At 46.4% G+C, this 20,531-nt stretch overlaps 2 protein-coding genes across 2 annotated transcripts in view; one reads left to right on the top strand and one right to left on the bottom strand.

Moving 5' to 3' along the window:
- Window positions 1-1,989: 1,989 nt before the first annotated feature.
- Window positions 1,990-3,032, top strand: CALHM2 (calcium homeostasis modulator 2). Its single transcript, XM_009277839.1, has 2 exons — window positions 1,990-2,532; window positions 2,616-3,032. The coding sequence occupies exons 1-2, from the start codon at window positions 1,990-1,992 to the stop codon at window positions 3,030-3,032; spliced, it is 960 nt and encodes a 319-aa protein (XP_009276114.1).
- A 4,604-nt stretch (window positions 3,033-7,636) lies between these two features.
- PDCD11 (programmed cell death 11) overlaps window positions 7,637-20,531 on the bottom strand; it is a 26,004-nt gene continuing 13,109 nt past the window's right edge. Inside the window, exons 18-35 of the mRNA XM_009277838.1 lie at window positions 19,097-19,212; window positions 18,413-18,933; window positions 17,859-17,921; window positions 17,275-17,383; window positions 16,670-16,759; window positions 16,248-16,350; window positions 15,545-15,722; window positions 14,816-14,872; window positions 13,892-14,014; window positions 13,467-13,589; window positions 13,079-13,274; window positions 12,548-12,670; window positions 12,075-12,218; window positions 10,756-11,006; window positions 9,929-10,097; window positions 9,489-9,642; window positions 8,753-8,918; window positions 7,637-8,060 (exon numbers count right to left, since the gene is read on the bottom strand). Coding sequence (XP_009276113.1) covers window positions 7,889-8,060; window positions 8,753-8,918; window positions 9,489-9,642; window positions 9,929-10,097; window positions 10,756-11,006; window positions 12,075-12,218; window positions 12,548-12,670; window positions 13,079-13,274; window positions 13,467-13,589; window positions 13,892-14,014; window positions 14,816-14,872; window positions 15,545-15,722; window positions 16,248-16,350; window positions 16,670-16,759; window positions 17,275-17,383; window positions 17,859-17,921; window positions 18,413-18,933; window positions 19,097-19,212 — 2,858 coding nt within the window. The 3' untranslated portion in view covers window positions 7,637-7,888. The remainder of the gene's footprint in view (window positions 8,061-8,752; window positions 8,919-9,488; window positions 9,643-9,928; window positions 10,098-10,755; window positions 11,007-12,074; window positions 12,219-12,547; window positions 12,671-13,078; window positions 13,275-13,466; window positions 13,590-13,891; window positions 14,015-14,815; window positions 14,873-15,544; window positions 15,723-16,247; window positions 16,351-16,669; window positions 16,760-17,274; window positions 17,384-17,858; window positions 17,922-18,412; window positions 18,934-19,096; window positions 19,213-20,531) is intronic.

Below are 20,531 nucleotides of genomic sequence, written 5' to 3'. Positions count from 1 at the left end.
GGATAACCCCCCCCCCCAGCGGGATACTCCCTTTTGCCAGCTCCTCTTATTTTTGCTTTGCTGGTTGCCAGGCACTGTCAGGAAGGTCGCAGGGCCTTGTTTATCAGGGCTATTTGCTGATAACTCTAATAACAGGGTTTTGAACCCCATGCACTAGAGCAAGTTTGCAGGTTTAGCATCTGGCTGCAAACGTGGTGTACCACAAAGTGCAGCAGCTGGAGCTGGGGGCCTGGTCCCCGTCATGTGGCTGCAGTTTTTGGCTGGTCTGTCTCCTTTGCTGGGGGAGTTTTGCATATGGAAAACTGGGAAGATGCAGGAAGACATTAAGGCCTGCTTGTGTTTGAACTCGGCGATATCACAGTGTGACTTTAAAGGATTTGCCATGGGTTAGACACAGCAGGGAACCGAGGCCAAGTTTCTGCCCCCTTTCCACTCCGCTGCCCCATGGAGGAAGGGGGTAAAACAGGATTTGGTGGGGCAGCAGATGAACCAAAGAACAGGAGTGATTTAAAGCACAGTGCATAAGCAAGCCTTGTACAAGAGACCATAAGGATTAAGGTGCCTTTGTCTCCTCTGCGCGAATGTCCCTGTAGCCTTTTCCCCGCAGCTGGGACTGACTGGATGAGGGCTCCCGGAGCTAGCAAGGTGCTGGGGCTTCCTGAGATGAAACCCTGTGGGGATGCAGCGCAGATGGAAAGTCAACTAAGAAATCAATTAAATGGAGCTTGCAAGTGGTATGGGGGAATGGGCATCACTGCAGAGGGCATGGATACACTCCCCAATTATTTCCCTGTCCTTCAAAAAAATCAGGGCACATGCTTTCCCCTGTTTGGTCCTGAGTGCCTGCAGTCCACACAGCCCAGCCCTGTCAGTGGGGTGGGCATCCCAGTATAACCAGTGTTGTACTGGGAGAAGGGGCTGGGGGAAGCCACACAGGTAAAGGGCAGTGAAGTGCATCTCTGGCACCGAGGTGTGCAGGTCGAGGGGCTCAATTTCAGGCCAGCAGTGAGAGGCTCAGCCAGGACTGCAGGCCAGGGGAGGGAGTATGGTTATGTCAACAAACTGTGGGAGAGGAGATCATCCTGCCACACCTAATCCTAGCAAAACTCATATATAATTGCTGACTCAGCTCTATCAGCATTTGGTGTTTGTATCCTGGGTCATCAAGATAAGCTCTGCTTTCCTAGAAAGTAACTTCTCTTGCTTGTAACAACAGCCCCTGAGCATCCCTTCACCCCTGGCAGCAGAGGCTGCTCCTGCCTGGTCCTCCCACACCCCATGTCTCTGCCCCAAAACCTGCTGGGCCATCTCACGGCACCTCTTGCTGCCTCCCTGACGTACCTTTGCCTGTTACTAAATATTAACTCATCAGTCTAAAGAGGGAGGTAAAAGCCACACACAGCACCTTCAAGGCAGCGTGGCACCAGCATGCACGTGCCGTGTGTGCCTGGGCTAGCGTGAGTCAGTGGCAGGGCTGAGGACGCATCCCCACACCAGTGCTCTGGTCCAGTTTCCCCAGTAATGCAGTGTCCTCCTTCGTTGCAGGCTTGGGAGATCATTGAGTGTCCAGCAGTGACGCTGACAGTAATTGCCTCTGCGGGTGGTGACTAAAGCCAAAGAGAAGGAAAGATGACAAACGTGCAAATGACAGGGACAGAAACAGCTGTCCCATTGGTAATCTTTGCTGCAGAGGTGCTTTTGGAGAGCTTAGTGGGAAACTGAAATGACTGAGGTTTCACACGCTGCTTAGGCTGAATCCCTCTTTGGCTCCTTTTGAACTATCCCTGGTACCAGCAACCAGCTCCAGAGGCTGGGACACCAGGCAGGAGGAAGGAACGGCAGTGAAGGTGGTGTGCTTCTGGAGCAGCCCCTTGCACTCCAGCCAGCCCAAGGCCATTTCACCCCGCATCGGCGTGTCCCTCAGTGCTGGGAGGTGGGTCAGCACAGCTCCCCACTGCAGTACACACCTCCTCTCGCCCCCAGGACGAGATGGCTGCCCTCATCGCCGAAAACTTCCGCTTCCTCTCCTTGTTCTTCAAGAGCAAAGACGTGATGATCTTCAACGGTTTGGTAGCCCTGGGCACAGTGGGCAGCGAGGAGCTCTTCTCAGTCGTCGCCTTCAACTGCCCCTGCTCCCCTGCCCGCAACTACATCTATGGGCTGGCTGCCATCGGCGTCCCAGCCCTGGCCCTCTTCCTCATCGGTGTCATCTGGAACAACCATACCTGGAACCTGGTGGCCGAGTGCCACAAGCGTGGCACCAAGAACTTCTCTGCTGCTGCCACCTTCCTCCTCTTTGGCTCCATCATGGGCCGGGCTGCTGTGGCACCCGTCACCTGGTCGGTCATCTCACTGCTGCGTGGGGAGGCTTACATCTGCGCCCTCAGCGAGTTTGTCAGGCCATCCTCCCTGGACAAGTTCCCGGCCGAGTATGGGGCCGAGGTGCTGGCCAGGTTCCCCTGTAAAGATGTGCCGGCGAACCTCACCAAGTTCAGGGACGAGGTGACACGGAGGCTGAGATATGAGTCCCAGGTAGGCATGCTGGCGAGAAAGCCATACGGAGTGGGTAAGACCACCTTGCCCTGTCCTAACACAGCCTCTCTCTTCTCTCTCAGCTCTTTGGCTGGCTGCTTATCGGCATTGTCGCGGTCCTGGTTTTCCTCACCAAGTGCCTGAAGCACTGCTGCTCGCCGCTCAGCTACCGGCAGGAGGCTTACTGGGCCCAGTACCGCTCCAACGAGGACAAGCTCTTCCGCCGCACAGCTGAGGTCCACTCCAGGATCCTGGCGGCCAAGAACGTGAAACACTTCTTTGGCTTTGTGGCGCTGGACAAGGAGGAGAAGGAGCTGGTGCAGGAGTTCCCGGTGGAGGGCGTCCAGCCAAGCCCCCAGTGGAACGCCATCACAGGCGTCTACATCTACCGGGAGAACAAGGGCTTCCCCCTCTACAGCCGGCTCCACAAATGGGCCAAAGGGGTAGAAGGGAATGGGCCAAGCCCAGAAGGCCACGAAATGCTATTTTTGGCTTCCTAAGACAGAGGGGCGCTGGGAGCAGTTCCCCAGACTGCCTGGCAGGCCTATCAGTATCAGTGCACGGCTGAGGGATTCACTGGGAATATTCCCACCAGCAGGATTACTTCTCTCAGCAGGTAAATAGGGATCAATAGCCTGAAGGTAGAAGCTGGTAAGAATTACACTGAGCTGGGGAACCCCTCCCTCAGAGACAATCTGTCTCATTGCTGCTTCCAGAGAGACAAGGGGAGCAAAGAGCAGACGCACACCTTACCTCCAGGCTGCTGGTGCACCCTGCCATCTAATGCACCAGCAGAAACCTCAGGGAACGAGAGGTGGGCACGACATTTCTAACCATGGCTCCCGCAGTCCCACCTGTCTCCCCCGTGGCAGGGTTAGCCCCAGCCATCCCCCACACCTACTTGTTTTATCGACATCAGTATCTTTTGCAGTTATGCACTGCCTGTTATGCAGGCAGGTCCTGGAGCACTTTACGGGCTTCACAGTGCAGGGAAAAAGAGGGAAGCAGTGGGTAAATTCCTGTGGCAAGGGGGGTGCAATGGCACCTGGGAAGGAATGGGTAAGTAATTCAGCAGCACACTGAATAACTGAGAGACTAAGGCAGGAGGAATCACCAATATTCCCGGTATTCAGAACGACACTCTGTAATTACCAAGTTGGAATTTGGATAGGACATCAAACTCCCTTTGTTCTTAGTGAAGTGCCTGGCAATCTCTAATGAGCCCAAATGGTCGCAACAATGAGTTTATAATCCTGGAAGATGGCACCATCAGCAGAATATCTTTCAGGCGAGGTGGCAGCTCAGAGGAAGCGGTACCTGCAGTAAGCTACACCGCTGTCTGTGGCTCATTGCATTTCTCATCCAACTGTCGGATGAGAGTCCTGCTTGTTTGGGTCGCGAGTTGCAGCAAGACCTCAACCAGACTTAGTTTTACATATATATATTTATATGGTGTATATACTACATAATTACAGTTAGTTAGCTGTATTAATGGAACATCTTTCTTCTAGTGAAAGAGGACGAGAAACTTGCCAGCCAAAAGACTACATTACATGCACCCACCTGCTGCACTGGGACTGCAGCCCTGCAGTGATGAGGGACAGTAGGAACTGGATGGGGAGAGCAGCCCTGTCCCTACCCTCCTATGACTGAACTTTCTTAAACCCTTTCCACTGCCTTAAATGGTCCCTGCAGCAGATGGTCTCTTTTACAGACTGAACTGTACTCTGAGAAAGCAAAGCCAGACAGGTGTAAAATTACTGCCCTCGCCGTGACGCTGTGCTGACTATGGCTTCAAGGCTGCTCTTCTGGCGTGGCGCAGTCCCTTTTCTCCTGAGGGTCAGCCCTACATACCCAACACTGTTTCAAGAGTTGGCAGGACAATGGAATTTGTTTTTTCTACTTGTACTGTTTCTTTATAGGTACAACTTCCTTTACACTGTGCCGTTTACCAACAAGCCTTCAAAAAGGGACTCAAACCCAAGGAACTCGGAGGGGCTTACGCACAAGGAGATTTGAAATAAATTATTAAATGAGAGTTATTTTTCATTGCCATCTGAGTTTTTTTTCAGGGGGCACAAAAGGCGTATGTTAACATTCTCTTTGAACGCAAGAACTGGGAACTTATTTTTTCTTTCTATTAAAACTTCAGATCCTCTCCTATCCAGATGACCCCAGGATGCAAAGTTTTAAAGTATTGCCACATATTACAAGTTAGTAACACTGATTTTTAGTTATTCTTGCAATGAGTAGCACAGATCTTGTACATCAGGATACACAATTGCAGCAAAGGAAAGAAAATGTATTTAGAAACCTTTTTATAAGTATGTCCCCTTGCAAGAAAGAGCTGGAGGGTATTCCCTCGCATAAAGAGGCAGGAACACCACTTAATCGGCGAGGCATCCCAGGATCCCTGTTCAGCTTCTCTACAGATTTGCCTTGCATTTGTGGGAAGGCTTGGCTCCGAGCGTCATCGTCAACTACTCTGCAGGAATGATCAGATGCAAGTTGAATGAAATTGCATTAACTTGAGATGAAAGAGAGTTCATTTGCATTTCTTCTCCTTGGCCCTTGGGTGCAAACATGCAGACACGCATGCCACCCCCGCACACAGGTCAGCAGATGTAAGGTGACTTGCTGAAACAAAGCAGCATGAGCATATGCCTGTTCCTCTTACTTCCTCTACTTCCCCTGCCTCCCTACTTGATAGTCCTAGTTGTTCCTTTGAACCACCTCCACTCCAGTTCCTTCTCCTCCCCTTCCCTCCTTTGAAGGAAAGGGACAAGACACATAATGCTTGGGAATGGATTTGTTTATCCTAAGAATAAACCATGAGCACAAAACAGCTTTTGCTCTGTTCAGCTCCCTTCTCTTCTCCATTAACCCCAGCCACTTTCCATGTGCTGGGATGGGCTAGGGACTTGTCCAGCTTGTCCATTTCCCCCCCCTCTTGTTAGAGAGGCACGTTTGAGTGAACAGCTGACAGCGAGGAGTGAGGCAAGCCACCACACTCAGAAATACTTGTTTGCCATTGTAGGGATTTTTTTCCTTCCCTCCTCTGCAGCCCTGAGCATGGCCCCAGCTGAGACAGCCCTGGGCTTCTGGCCCTTGTAGCCCATCAGCACCCTCATGAATATCCCTGCTCACCCCATCACTCATCCTTCCCCAGTGACGATGCTGAGGTGCGGGACATTAAGCCATGTGGCTTTTTACACCAGCACGAGCAAGTGGGCTAGGCTTCTCACCAAAACGCCAAGAGGGAAGTCGAGCTGCCTGTCTTCCTGGCATGCCGTATCACACAGGCTGTGAGCTCACACGCTCTCTGCTTTCCTTACAGAGGCCGAAAACAACCCCATCGCAGAGCACCCTACGGGTTGCCAGTTAGGGCACGCTTCCCAGCAGCAAGATGGGTTCAAACCAGGCTCCTCCAGTATGGAGAATTACACACAGGTCTTTCATTTTCCCTGCTGACTACTGTAGAGACTATAATAGCCCCAGTAGTCAAGAAGAAACAATACCTCAAAGGGATCTTGGTTTCTATTGCAATGCTTATTTAAGTATTCTATTATGTAACTAATCCCAAAGAAAGCCACCATCGTTGCAGCTGTGTTCTTAAAAAAACCAGCAGCTGCTACTGGATGTTGCAAGCAGCCTCCTCCTCTAGAAGAGCATTAAGAAAAAACTGAGTACAGTACCCTGTTCTCCCTAGGGGCAAGAAGTGAAATGACTTGTTTCTGGATCCCAACGGACTTGGGAATTAATTAAATGCTGAATCATTCAGCCTTGCCAACACTGGGCATTCACAGAGGCAGAAGAGCTGGGTCCTGCAGAGCTCTGGTTTTGAGTTCAGAGAACCTACAATGAGTAAGACTCTTCAAGTTTGGTATTTCAAAGCTGGGCACCTGCTCACTAGTGTCTACATTGGATAATCACACCTGTTTGCATACCCTGCTTTTCCCCTTGCCTTCAGTTCTTCATCTGCAAAACATGTGGATGATCACATCCACATCTTACTGGAGAGTTACAAGAATACGGCTCACAAGGCACCAACACCAGTGATAGAGCCTACTTAAGTACCCAAGATACATGACTTTTTTCAAGCAGAAGGTTAGATTGGGATGACTTTTTTTTAGCACAGAAAACCACTTTTTTTCTTTGACTTCATTGATTTCTCTTAAGAAACAGCCACTATTGAAAATCACCAATTCTTTCTGTCATCAATCACTGGCAATTGTTATGAGAGATGGCTGTGATCATGGGATCCATCATAACTGGATGCTGTGGGCTTTAAAGGCATATGCCCTTTCAGCTGAAGAGACCAAGAGCATCCTGGGCTGCATGAGGAAGAGCATTACCAGCAGGTCGCAGGAGGTCATCCTTCCCCTCTACTCTGCAGTGGTGAGACATCTGGGGTGATGTGTCCAGTACTGGGTTCCCCAGTACAGGACAGATACAGGCTTACTGGAGCGAGTCCAGCAGGAAAATGATTATGGGATTGGAGCATCCATCATACAAGGAGAGGCTAAGAGAGCTGGGGCTGCTCAGTCTAAGGAGAAGGCTCAAGGTGGATCCTATCTACGTACATAAATACCTGACACGAGGGTGTAAAAAAGGTGGAACCAGACTCTTCTTAGTGGTGCTCAGTGACAAGACAAGAGGAAATGGGCACAAACTGAAATACAAGAAATTCTATTTAAACATAAGAAAATGCTTTTTTACTGTGAACATGGTCAAAGACTAGAACAGGTTGCCCAGAGAGGTTGTAGAATCTCCATTCTTGGAGAAATCAAAACCAAACTGGACATGGTCCTGAGCAACCTAGTCTAGCTGACCCCTGCTTTGAGCAGGGGTTTGAACCAGATGATGTCCAGAGGACCCTTCCAACCTCAACTATGCCACAATTCTGCGTTGCTCTGCCAATTGCGAAGAGTACAAAGGCACTTGAGATAAATCTTTCAAAGTGTTAATTCAGCCGAAAGGCAAGAATCTTCTCTGACATCTTGACAGAGAGAAATCGATTTATAAGACATCACTGTACTTAAAAATAGTGGATCATAACAGCACCATTTCCCCAGGAAAGTAGAACGGCTGATGTTTGTATCGGTTATAAAACAGTCTATATTTAAAAACGTGTCTTCAAAGTCATCAACAGACTAGGAGTATTTGTAACACTGGACAAAGCTGCAAACATTTATCAAATCTTTTCCTTAGATTGTTTGTTCTTTCCAGTTTGGTTTGGTCATAGACCAATACTCTCCAGAAATTCACTGTCCATGGACACCCACAGTGGAACTCCACACCTCTCAGTTCCCACACTGCATGGAGAGCTGTCTCTCTGCTTTTACTTGCGCTGTACTTAGGTGTCAGCAAGGGAACTCTTGGTCTCCACATACTCAAGTGCTGCTCTTTTAACAGCCAGGACGCTTTCTGTTGTACCAAATTTCTTCTCATAATCCAGGTAGCGTTTAAAGAAGAATTTCATCTTCTTTGGTGCCAAGCTCAGGTGTATGACCCTTTCAAAGATGTCCCTGCAAGAAACCAAAGTGATTCAGATCGCTGTGGTGGTGACAGCACTCAACACAAGCCCTGTATCCTGCCTTTGAACAGAGCAGAAAGTCAGGGGAGACATTCAACCTGCTGCAAGTGCTGGTGCTTGAAGAGATTCCTGACAACTGGCCAAAACCTTGACGTAGAAGCCTTCTGTTTACTTGCAGAACTCTAAGGCTGCTGGTCAACTTAAGCTAAGATCCAGCCACTGTATTTGACCCTGCGTTCATTAAGTGGATGTGGCTGGATCTATAGTGGGAAGCTGGACTTCCTTTCGTCAACTCTCAGAAAAGAAAAAGAAAAGGAAAAAAAAAGTTTCTCCATATGTTACAAGATACACAAGGGCTTGGTCTCACCCTTCAGATACAGCAAGGCAATCCCTCCAGAGGGACAGATGAACCTCAGTGTAAGTCCTCTAGTGTCTGTCATGCAGGTCACTACTTACAAATCAGGCCCTCTCTGCCCTATGGCTCTCCTTGGAGTCTCCCCAGTCCTGGCAAGGATAAGCCCTTCCACACACCCCAGTTTTCTTTCTCTAGGTGATAAAAATTGTCTTTTGCTCTGCTCTGGGAAGCCCTATACAACCTCATGCTGCAGGGTACCTCTGCTCTTTTCAAGTGTTGCTCCAAGCACTGTACTCTGCCCCTTCCCAGCCTACTGTAGCACAACTCACCGTACTTCCTTCTGGCTGCCATGTTTGATCATGATGTCCATGTAGATGGACCAGATGTCTGTCCGCTTGGGATAGCTGTTGAGGGTGCTCTCAAAGAGGGCCTTGGCATGTTCTGGGTCCCCAAAACGGAACTCCATCTGTGCAAACCTTGAAATTACATCCACATCTGGAACAAGTAATGACATGTTAGGGGATCACAGCAGCCCTCTTCCCTATGAAAAAACACGAGTGATAATTACACAGAACAGAGGCAGGCACAGAGACAGTACCATCTCTACCCAGAAACAAAAGGCTCTGTTGTAAAGTGGTTCTGAACCAAGGTGGGATCAGAGTGGGAGAGAGAAGGGTCACAGTTCACTTCACATTTCAGCTCTCTGCAGGAGACAGAAGTTTATTCTTACATTCAAAATGCATCTTGCAGCATCCACAGGCAGCCCCACAAACCTGGGACTAGACCAGCTGAACTTTTCTAGAGGGCTGTAAGACTCCAAGTCTCCTTCGCTTTGGGTGCTTTGCTTTTGCCCATCACAGCAAGTTTTATTACAGGAGGGTTTAGCATTGATATCCAGGCTGAAAGCTCCCCTCCCCTTACAGTCAAGGGCAGCATGTTTAGCACCAACTGTTTGCACTTTTCACTTACTTCAAACATTGTCACAGGCAGAGCTATCAGAGAACAGCCCATCTACCAGAGACCTGTCAACACACGGTCCACATTACGAATAAGGAGAGTGCTTACGTTCTTTGGTGGGCAAAGCCTTGAGAGCACGCTCCAAAAGCCTGTGTGTAGCCTCAGTCTGGCCTTGCTTCAGGAGGAAAGAGGCGTATTTCAGCCACACAGATTTCTCCTGACGGAAACGCTTCAGCATTGTGTGGTACAATTCTTCTGCTTGCTGGAAGGGCAGAGTTGGGTTAGATCACACAGATTCATAATAAAGCCTTGTAGCTTTAAAACTCTTACTCTTGGCCCAGGTATCTCCAAACACTTATGAGAGAGAAACAAGTATCAATAGTTCCTTGTCCACTGTCAATCATAACTATTAATCCCAGTTAGGAACAAGATAGGCCTAACGTCTGACACGTCTGTCCTAATGTCTGGAAGATTATACAGCCAGCATTGCTAGTTTACTGGTATGACCAAATGGAATGCGTGCCTGGGACCTGGTTGCGCTATCTTACCTTGTATTTCTCAGAATTGGCATAGATGTCACACAGATGCTGGAAGACTTTCAAAGGTTCATTGTATTGAACAGCTCTCTCAAAGACCTTCATCAGTGTCTCCTCAGTACCATACATGTTCTCCAAGTTCAGTAGGGCTACCCAGACATTCAGCTTCTCCTGTTCTTCCCTTAAAGCACATGTGAACAAGAATATTTAGCCTTTTACCAGCCTTCATCAGCTTTTTGCAAACCACCGTACAAAGACTCACTGGCTTGTAGCCAGTCTCCAGGACAAAGGAAGGTGGCATACTGCTCACTGAAACACCGCTTTTGGAATAGAGCACAGCAGTTGTTTCACACTACAACTTTTGATCACTGTAGTTTGTAATTAAAAACCATAAGGATGACTCAAGAAAGCACAATATATTTAATCATGCTGTAGAGATGATTTAATACACAAAGGTGCAGCCCTATGGAAAGAGTGACAAGTTTCACAGTTTGTTTCATGTTTTGGTTTAAGGACAACATCACTGACAGCATTATGCTTTTCCAAACCCTTCTGGCTGCTCAGAGGTATGTCTGTGTGCTCAGTGATACCTTAAGGAGTTACCGTGCTCATGAGCTGCAGCAAGTCAGCTACAGGCCAAGTATGGTGACTCAGGCCAGACCTTCAAAGGGCCAGCTGACAATTGCCACCATTTAATCCTTTTGAGCTCACAAACAGACCCTGCCACTCCACACACACATGCACACACAGTGATGACACAACCAGTGCTCTTCTCCCATCACCACTACCCCACCATGATTTATTCTTTAGGGTAAAGAAAGGCAGAGCCCCATTATTACCTGAAGCAGATTGTTTTAAGTGCTCTCTCTGCGACAGCTCTGGCCTTCTCAATCTCGGTAGCCTGGAGGTGGAAAGCCATGTACTGTAGCCAGAGGATGGAGCTGTTGGGACTGCTCAGCACCAGGCGGTCAAAATCATCTGCTGACTGGGGCTGTCGACTGGGGTCCATCAGGGCTGCTTCTAATTTGCAGAGCTCCTTCTCCTTCTTCTGCTTCTCTAGCTCCTTCTCCTTTTTTGTTTGTTTCTTCAGCTGAAAAAGAAAAAAAGAACTGAGGAACAGCAGGCACTTCATGTGGGAATAGCCAGGCCCAGCTAAAGTACAGACAGACCCCAGTATGTCCAAGGCTAGGCAGTTTTCACAGAAAGAGATGGGGCCAATTGTTTAAGAGAAGAGGAAAATGGTACACACACTCCACCCCTTCACACACAGTTCACACCTCCGAAAAGAGCAGCAGTACATGAAATCTCATTTCTTTTAATGAAATACATTGAGGGACCAAATACTTTGCTAGTCTTGCACCCCAACTGCAGGATTCACACTTCACCCCCTCTCTCATTCTTCCATCTTTACCCTCCGGGCAAGTGCTCACCACCACCATGCACTCTGTAAAAATCCAGGATACATGGGGAGAAATTGTGCAAGACTGGGGTATGTTGCTGGACCACTAGGGTGACTCAGGTCTAAATTGGGAACTGACAGTGCCATAGTTCTCCGCACAAGGTAGCTATACCTTGGGCAACAAAGCATCGGCCATGCACGGCCTTTACAGAGGTGAGTTTTAAGGGACAGGGGAAATCCTGAAGAGCAAACATGAAAGCAATTCATGAGCTTGTTTCCGATTTTGCTGAACTGCTCACACCAGAAAACTCTTCTAAAACATTACAGCATAGAAGAAGAATTTTTTAGTGTTTTTCTAAATAAGAGGACTATAATTTTAAAAGGTTTTTCATCTCCAGGTTTTCCTGTAAATTTACAACACTCGGAAAAGTAAAAAACAGAGCTGACATCAAGTACAAAAATTTTACTTTCATGAAAATGTTTGTTTGACCCTAAATAATTATTTTTTTAGCATGTCAACATGAGAAGCCCTGTTTTCATGCAGCCATGCTAAAATAGGGCCTTTTCTCCTCTGCTTCAGAAATACCTGCTGCTAAGCCCAGTGCTCGGAGTAGTTAAGGAAGTTCTGTATTAGCTGTCAGAGATGCTCCCTCGGGTTAAAAGGCTTTGCTATGGGGCAGACAGACATGCAAATACTGAGACGTCGCATTACAGCCACCACGTGGTGTCTCCTGTGCAGGCAGCACTAGTACACAGTACCTTCGACTGCGGATCCTCCTCCTCCTCACTCTCTGAGCTCTCTTCCTTCTGATTCAGCACAGGTATATCCATTGCATTCATGTCCTCATCCCAGGTGAAGCCCATGGAAACCTGCAGTCTGGGAGCTTCACCAGGTTTCCTTATCTGTTTGGAGAAAGACAGGGAATGCCCTGGGTTTTAATTTGAAATTTTTACACTAAGATCAGACAACAGCTGTTTGTTTGTGGCTTCTCTCTAGCCACAGAGAGACTTCTCACACTTGCAAACAGCCCACCAGCAAAAACATTAAACCCTGGTCACCTTTGCTGTAATTTAAACTAAATCCATCTCAAGCCATTTTCAGATGATACAAACACCAGTCTGTGTCACTCCCTATCTGCAGCAATGATACTTACTGTCATCCAAGTCAAAACTGACACGTCAATAGGGCTGGAAAGTCATTTCAGGCTCAGGTTCTACTCCAAACTTCTCACCTTAGATTTCTTTTTAGCTGCCTCTTCCTTCTGGTCATCATCCTCTTCTTCCCGGTAATATACCTCAATTCCACTGTCATTTTCATCTGCTGGGCAGATCTTCCTTTTTTTTGGCTTCGCCTCCTGCAACAAGGAGAAATGAGTGGACGGTGGAGGGCAACAACTGGATGAATCTTAAAGGCAATTCTGATCACAAAGTAAAAAGCCTGACAGAAGAGAGAGGGTGGTGCCCTGGCACAGCATCCCCCCCATCCTCTCACATAACAGAGACAAGAGAGATAAACCCATGCTCACCTACATATGGTGCCAAGACCAACAGGACGGGCCACATAGACAACACAATTGGACTGCTAATTCAGTTAACTCCTGTCCAAATGGAATAGTTTCTGACTTTGCTAATCTCCAATGCAATTTAATCTTTTTCTCCTCCTCTGTATAATTCCTCAGCCTGATCCCAGTGGATCTTCCTAGTCCCTTCAGTATTTGGGCCAACCAAGTCCTTTAGCATGTCCCGCGCAATCAAATCCATACCTGCTCACTTTCAGAGTTTCCTCTTCTCCGTTTTGTCTTCAGCTTAAGCTCTTCTCTCTTTTCCCTGTCATTTGCCTCTCTTTTCTCTTCCTCTGCATCATATCGTGGTAGGCCTAGGGATTCAGGCAAGACGCTTGGCATCCTGGTGTCCTCGGGCAGGAGAGAAAGCTCAATATGTTTTTCCTTTCCATTTACACTGTGGTGTGTTGCCAGGAGTAGCAGGAGAGAAGAAGAGAAGAAAAAAAAAATCAGAGGATTTACAATGACTGCAAGGATATGAACTTCTTTCAAATCTTCCCAGCTTTTATCCTCCCTCTTTCCGTCCTCTCCTCCTCCACCATCTCCTTTCTACTAATTCATGGCCCCTTTTAAAGAATGTTGGACCTACCCAAGCACCTTGGCAGTGAGCAGCTTTCCTTCAGGCAGGTACTTTTCATACAAGGAGTGTTTCTGTACAAAGTAAGGGGAAACATTCTGGAACAGGATTCGGCCCAGAAGAGAAGTGGACAAGCTGAGAAGAGGAGGAAAACCAAAAATAAGTATTCCATAGTGGGGGAAAAAGAAAAAAAAAAAAAAGTGCAGTGACTATATCTGTGGCACCACCAGTTCTATACAGCGTCACACAAACTTTCCCTACTTTAATTTCATAGGCTCAAGAAAGCAGCAATGACATCTTGATTCCCACAAGGAAATTCATTTTGCGACATCGCATTACACCAGAGACCGCCCCCGAACAAGATTCCAGAATTGTACATTCAAAAGAAGTCCTCCAAGACCCCTCATTTCCCAGAATAATTTTCTTATGCTACTCACCCAAAGAATACACCTGACGGAGTGATTGATTTGACATAGCCTCTCACTAGCTGGCCTTTTTTAACATCCTTAATACATGTTATTTCAACATCCTCCACTTTGCTGTTGCTCTTTGGGTTTAGCCTGAAAGAAAAAAGAGGTTAGAAGTTAAAGCACTCATCTGAATAATCCACATTCTGCTCTGGATATCAAAAAAAGAAATCAGTATTAACAACAGCTAGTACTTTCTGGAAAACCTACCGGATCAGACACACCCTTCAGTTTATTCAAATGTACTAATGGACTATCTGCATCTCTGCCAAGCTATACATAGCATTAGGGAATAGACATGCTGCTGTAAACAAAGCCAAACAAAACAGATCAGCCTGGCTTCCTCTGACACTAAGAAAACGAGGAGAGTAAAATGCTGTCTGAAATTCTGCACAGCATTGGCTTAGACTTATTACACTTATTTCTAAGATACTTCATTCCACATGGTTTATGCATTTTTGTTCCATAGAGAAGACTGAGCAAGAGGCTCAGTTTTAAGAGACATTTAGGACTAAGTCTGCTATTTAATCAAAACGGTTAAAATGCAGCTGAACATTGAAAAGTAACGTGTTTGTATCACAAAGTCAATGGTGGAACTTTCCCTTTCTTTCCAAATAAACAAACAAAAAAGTTAAGTCAGGTCCAGAAACTATGATAAACAGAAATTAAATCTGAACCCACTTGATCAGCTCTACATTAAGTGTCAGACACCTCCACGTTTGCTGATACACAGGAAAATCTTTCTGAAGTAGGAACAAATCTCATCCCTTAAAAAAAATGTAGTTCTTGTCCTTTTAACACTTCACACTGTTCAGCCCAAACCAACAGTTACTGTATTTCACAATCCTTTTCTTCACTAGTAGGAGATCAACAGACTGGAGGGATGACACATACCGGGATTGCCGGAGAGATAACTGGATTTTGCCGTTCTCATTGGAGAGGATGTAACACCTGCATGGCAGAGTAAGGGGAGAAAACAGAAGGCTTTTTTACATGTTAAAAAAAGCCACAGGTAGAAAATAGATATTTTCACTAGCAGAATGAAGCTCTAGAGGAAACAAACCACTCTGTCCCTTGGACCACTTGCTGTCTAACACAAACCAGCATGACACAACAGTTCATGAAACCAGCTAAAGGGCTTTTTGAAACATACCTACTTGCTTTACCCAGTTTCTATTGCTAGCACAAAAGACTTTATAAAGATTGTTACAGCTGAATCACTTGGCCTGTTGCACTCTCCAGCATTCCCAACAAGTCTGTGAAGTAGGGAAATGCAATTACTCGTGCATTACAAATGTAAAGACAACTGACTTGCCAAACAGCCCACAGAACCACAGCAGAGCTGGGATAACTGGCTTCCCTCAATCCCATCAGCACCTTAGCTAAGAGAGTAGCTACTCTCAAAACACAGCCCAAGAAGGCAGCTGAAAAGGGGCTTCTTCATACATGGAAAATACAAGACTTTCACCCAAACGCATACAAGGTCATAAGCGAGCATTACTTCTTAGCTACAGACTGAACCTTACAGGTCTGGCATCATCTTATGGCAGCAAAAAGCCTGTCACTGAAGGGGAATATTTCTAAGCCTTGCAGCTTGAGGGAACAAAAAAGAGAATTACTGACCTGACAATCTTGCCAACTTTGAAGTCACCCAGAGGATTCTCCGTGTAAGTATCATTCAGGTGAAAGATGCTGACTTTGCCAGTCTTCCCACCTGGCAGTGCAATGGTCAAACCAATGTGTGGAGTCACCTTTGTTACCATGCCTACAGTGATGGTGCCCTGCTCCAGTGACTGAATTCCTGGAAAAAGTGAGAGGGAGAGGGCTTCATAATACTCCAAAAGTATGCAAACAAAGCAACAGGGGTAATGAGTCAGTGAAGCTGATTTTAGTTGCCTAGTCACAAATCAAACCCACCAAGTTTTCATAAGGTGCAGTCTATGCACTCTCTCAGTTCGCAGCAACGTTTGCCTTGGTAGCCAAGACAAGGTCCCCTAGTTGCACAGTTCCACGATCCAGAATAACTGACAAATGTTGACAAATGCACCATCTCGTGCCCAAGATCAGAAGGGAATACGTTCATAAGGGCTCAGAGAAGGGCTTCAGTCCGAGACAGCAGGAAAGTGGTTCTTTAGTCTAAAGGTCTGACCTGTCTTGCCTTGCATGCCGCTACATCTGGGTCAGGGTCCCAGGGGTTAGTTCTGTCCTACAGGGAGGTACAGCTTGGCTCTGGAATGTAACATCTTCACCTGAGGGGTCAGTGCAGGCCCACCTGTGAGTAAAGCATCATGTGCGGTGGGGTCCTGCTGTTAAAGCTCCACTATACCTGTGAGTGACAAGCAGAGGTTTGTTTCGGTGACATCTGTTCCAGTAACTGTAGCTGATATTGCCTGGCCATTTTTGAAGCTCTTTTCTGGATGTTTTAAGACCTGAAAGAAAAGACAGATTTCCACATATTACCAGAAAAGGAGCTTTGCACAACTCTGACTTTGTGCAAGCTTTACACTTTCTATACACATCTTCGATGTGTACACTTGACGGACAGGTCAGCATTGCTTCAATGGCTCTGCTATCCTGAGCCAAACTAGCTACAGGCACAGTACTTGCTTGTCAGTGAGAGGCAGTGATGCCTAAAGGGCAGAGCACTGGATTATGAGTTCGCATGGACGTCCAAACTGTCTGCAGTCATTACTTGCAGCCACGTGCACAGGAAAAAATATGTGTAGCTTATCTGTAATGGCTTCTTACCTTGGTATTCAGAGACAGCAGCAGATGAGGAACTCTTCCTCGAATGTCAGGGGTGACTTCTACCTCCAGCCAATTTTTTAGGACATTATACTGAGAAGACACCAAATGACCAGAGAAGACAGCATGAGACCTCGGGGAAAAAAAAAGCCTTCCCTGGTGGATTTGCTAATTTTTAAGGCTAAAAAGAACTACTCCAGCCTTGGCTCTTGCACCAAGCAAAAATGGTGATTTGGCTTCTACTCTTACAAGCATAATGCTGCTGTGGTTCACAGGCGAGTGCACACAGGGGATCAGCAGTGAGCGTACTTTGTGCTGTTGGCATACGTAATTTCTCAAAGGCCACTTTGCCACAGTGCAGGGTGGGAAGCATCTGCTGGCAACAAACAGGCATGTCGAAGAAGATGAGTCAGCTCAACTCTGTCAAGTATAGAAAATGTGACTTCATTCTCCTATTCTCCCCATAAGACGCTGCACTTGGCATGGGTCACTCTCACAATTAATGAAGACCATAGTAGTGTCAGTGTTTAGGTCTGAACTAAGGTCCCTGAGGTCACCCCCACTTGCTGCATCCCCCAGCACACTTCTTAGGAAGACTCTGACCTCACCTTTTTCACAAAACAGGTGACTGTCTGTCCAACATCGTAGAGTCCAAGTTTCTTGAGGGCACTGTCTTCTTTAAGGTTCAGCATTGCTGTGACTTTCCCTTCCATTTCGCTGTTTGCAAAGAAAGAAAGAGGACATCAGTAAGACAGCTTTGGTCCTAATGATGAAGATAGGAGTTAGAAACCCAGGAGATTATGGGGAGCCAGTACTACTATGACAATGCCTTTGTGACGTTCATCCCCATCCCCTCCCCAGCTGCATCCTTCTGCAGGGAATTAATTCTTCCCTAGGCTTAAGAGGGAATCCTTCTGACATGAACGGACATGCCAGAGTCCAGACTGGCAGAGCCTGAAGCCAAAAGGACATTCAAAGGAAATCATGTGCTAGGAGAGCACTGTGAGGTTTAACACAGCTCCCAAACCCAAGTTAGTGTGAAAGAGAGAGTAAGAGGCCTTGTCACACTGCATACATGTGGAGGTCCTTGCTCATGGCCAGCTCCTTCACAAATGGGAGGAACAAGGGGGGGAACCTATAAGGATAAAAGGGCTGCAAAGCATCTGCAGATAGCACAGAGGCCAACACTTACCTTGGTCGAATGCTGAGCTCTGGAATGGACTGTGTGAAGTGCGGATGGGTGATGGGCAGGTACCTAAAGAACAGGAAAAGGATCAATGTTTCTCATGATCTCCCCAGGCTCCAGTCACCCACCTGTAATCCCTCTGCATTGGCAAAAAAAACAGGTGTAAGCCCTCTAAAACCACCAAAGCCTTCCAATTCCAGTTCTTCCTAGTGCTATTTCAGTGGCAATTTAGGTACCCAAGATACTCTAGCAAATTTAGCCCCTGGGGCCAAATCTTGCTCACATTTAAGACTTCCACTGGACCTTAAGAATTTAGAAATCTTTTCTTCTTCCAATCTATACTCAAGATAAATACAGTGACACAGGTAGAGAGCTAATTCACTGAAACCTGGATCTCAGATAGAATATAATAGCAGATTTCCTCAGGTTTCAACTACTCCAGCAAGGATAGCTGTTAACAGCATGTGGTGACAGAGGGAGCATCCTAGATCATCCAAATTGAATAACTGTTTCACCCCTTGCATTCCCCAAGAAGTAATATTATGAGCATGTTTTCCCACCTGTGAGTATTCACATCTCTGCCTCCAATGACTCGGGCAGTCACCTTCTGTCCAGCTTTCAGAGTATATGTTGGAAAAGAGCCTATGGGCACTTCATCCAGAATCCGGGATGCGTGGATTGAACCTGTCAGCTTGTCATCAATAGCAACTGTGACATGGGTTGGTTTGACGGATTTAACAGTACCAGTAACAATATCCCCCAGGGAAAGTGAGTGTTTCACAGCAGCAAGCATCTCTTCTAATGCTGTCTCAGATTCGTTCCGGACCCTTACAAAAACATTCTTCTTTGCTGGGCCTTGTACTGCTAACAAGACTCCGAGGTCATTTACCTTCACTACTTTTAAGGTTGCAGAGATTGTTTGTCCCACCTTCAGTTTTTCTGAGTCAAAGCGGAAGGTGTCATTGAAGTGAGAGGCTATGGGGATAGCTGCCAGCTGGCCTGTTTCCAACAAAGACACAATGGCAAACTCTTCTGCTATGTGCTGCACGATGGCAGAGTGCTGGGAGTTCTCTGTGAGCCGCTAGACAGAAATGGAGATAGTTACTTCTCCTGCTGAGGTTTTGATTCCCTCCAGTTTACCTCCCACAGTTCTAGAAGAGGAAACAGCCCCCCCCCCAATTCATTGATTGCCTAGAGTTTGCTAGACGAACAGAAACACACAAATCCAAAACCTGAACACATACCAGCTTGGCTCTTTGTTTTAACAGTTCTTCCCGAAGAGAAACATACACCTTGGATGTGAGGGCATCCACATGAAGAACCAATGCCTTGGTTTTCTCACCAGGAACAATATTTTTGTCTGCAAATAAGAATAAGATTATCTCCTGATGACAGTGAAAGATTTTGAGCAACTGAGCTAGTGGCACATGACAGACAGAAAGGGTTGCCTGTGGTTCAGTTTAATTCCTGAAGACCATAGTGATAAAAAGACTGCTTAATTACTAAGTGTAACTAAGTTACTGTAACAAAGTCAACTTAGTACCAAACATATAATAAGTCTCTTTAAGCAAAGAACAGATTCCTCCAACATTAATGGCAAGGAGGGAAAAAAAAGGGGGCTTTTTTATTTGGAAAAAGAGTCTGATGCTTTCATGGAAGAACTAAATTGATTTTATGAAGATAAAACTCTGAAACAATGCAGACAAGGCTGACTAAACACAAAGTCAAGGTAATACAGGTTTTGAAAAAGATTATGCTAACATTTGCACAAAACCATCATTGGTCTATCTGTTGCTGAGGAAACAAACTCTTCGGAACACAGAAGTGCTGGGATATTACTCCTGCTGAAGTCAGCAGGTTATATTGGTTTCATTGGTTTATTCATTATCTCAGCATGTACTTGTTTGGTTCTGCATAATACGGCACTTTTCTGCTTTAATTTTTGAATTGCAAAGTACTGAAAATGCAGTCCTGTTTTAAAGTCATATTGATTTAAAAGAAAGATTAACAGCAATTTCAGATAGAGCATACTCCAAGAAAAATATTTCTAAAGTAAGAAGGAGAAAAAAACGAGAAAGCTGGAGCTTGTATTAATATTTTGTCTATATACAGTATGCTTCAACTAAGGATCTCAGAGCACAAACTAGACCTTACAAGATACCCAAGATATGAGGCAGGACTAGGTCTGGTTTACAGATGGGGTAACAGAGGCACAGGTAGGTTTAAATGATATGTTCCAAATCATGCAAATGGGTCAGCAACACATTAGGAAACTAAACTACTCTTCAAGCCCATCCCTACTCTGATCAGACTCCTCCCATGTTAGTTCCTCATCAGCAGAATTCATTTAAGGACAGAGGTTTCACAGTACAAGAGTGTCCTGGTTTTGGCTGGGATAGAGTTAATTTTCTTCCTAGTAGCTGGTACAGTGCTGTGTTTTGGATTTAGTATGAGAGTAATGTTGGTAACACACTGATGTTTTAGTTGTTGCTAAGTAGTGCATACAATAAATCAAGGACTTTTCAGCTTCCTATGCTCTGCCGACTGAGAAGGCTGGAGGTGCACAAGAAGCTGGGAGGGGGCACAGCCAGGGCAGCTGACCCAAACTGGCCACAGGGACATTCCATACCATGTGACGTCATGCTCAGTACATAAACTGGGGAAAGCTGGCCGGGGGGG

The sequence above is a fragment of the Aptenodytes forsteri genome, unplaced genomic scaffold (genome assembly GCF_000699145.1).
Source record: "Aptenodytes forsteri isolate BGI_AS27 unplaced genomic scaffold, ASM69914v1 Scaffold15, whole genome shotgun sequence".
Lineage (NCBI taxonomy): Eukaryota > Metazoa > Chordata > Aves > Sphenisciformes > Spheniscidae > Aptenodytes > Aptenodytes forsteri.
Note: the sequence above shows the minus strand (reverse complement) of the source record. Positions and strands in the feature narration are given on the sequence as shown.

Excerpts from the sequence above, each read along its gene's own strand:
- CALHM2 (XM_009277839.1), top strand. The coding sequence starts at position 1,990 with ATGGCTGCCCTCATCGCCGAAAACTTCCGCTTCCTCTCCTTGTTCTTC. Across the intron at positions 2,533-2,615 it reads GGCTGAGATATGAGTCCCAG|CTCTTTGGCTGGCTGCTTAT; the intron begins GTAGGCATGCTG and ends CTTCTCTCTCAG.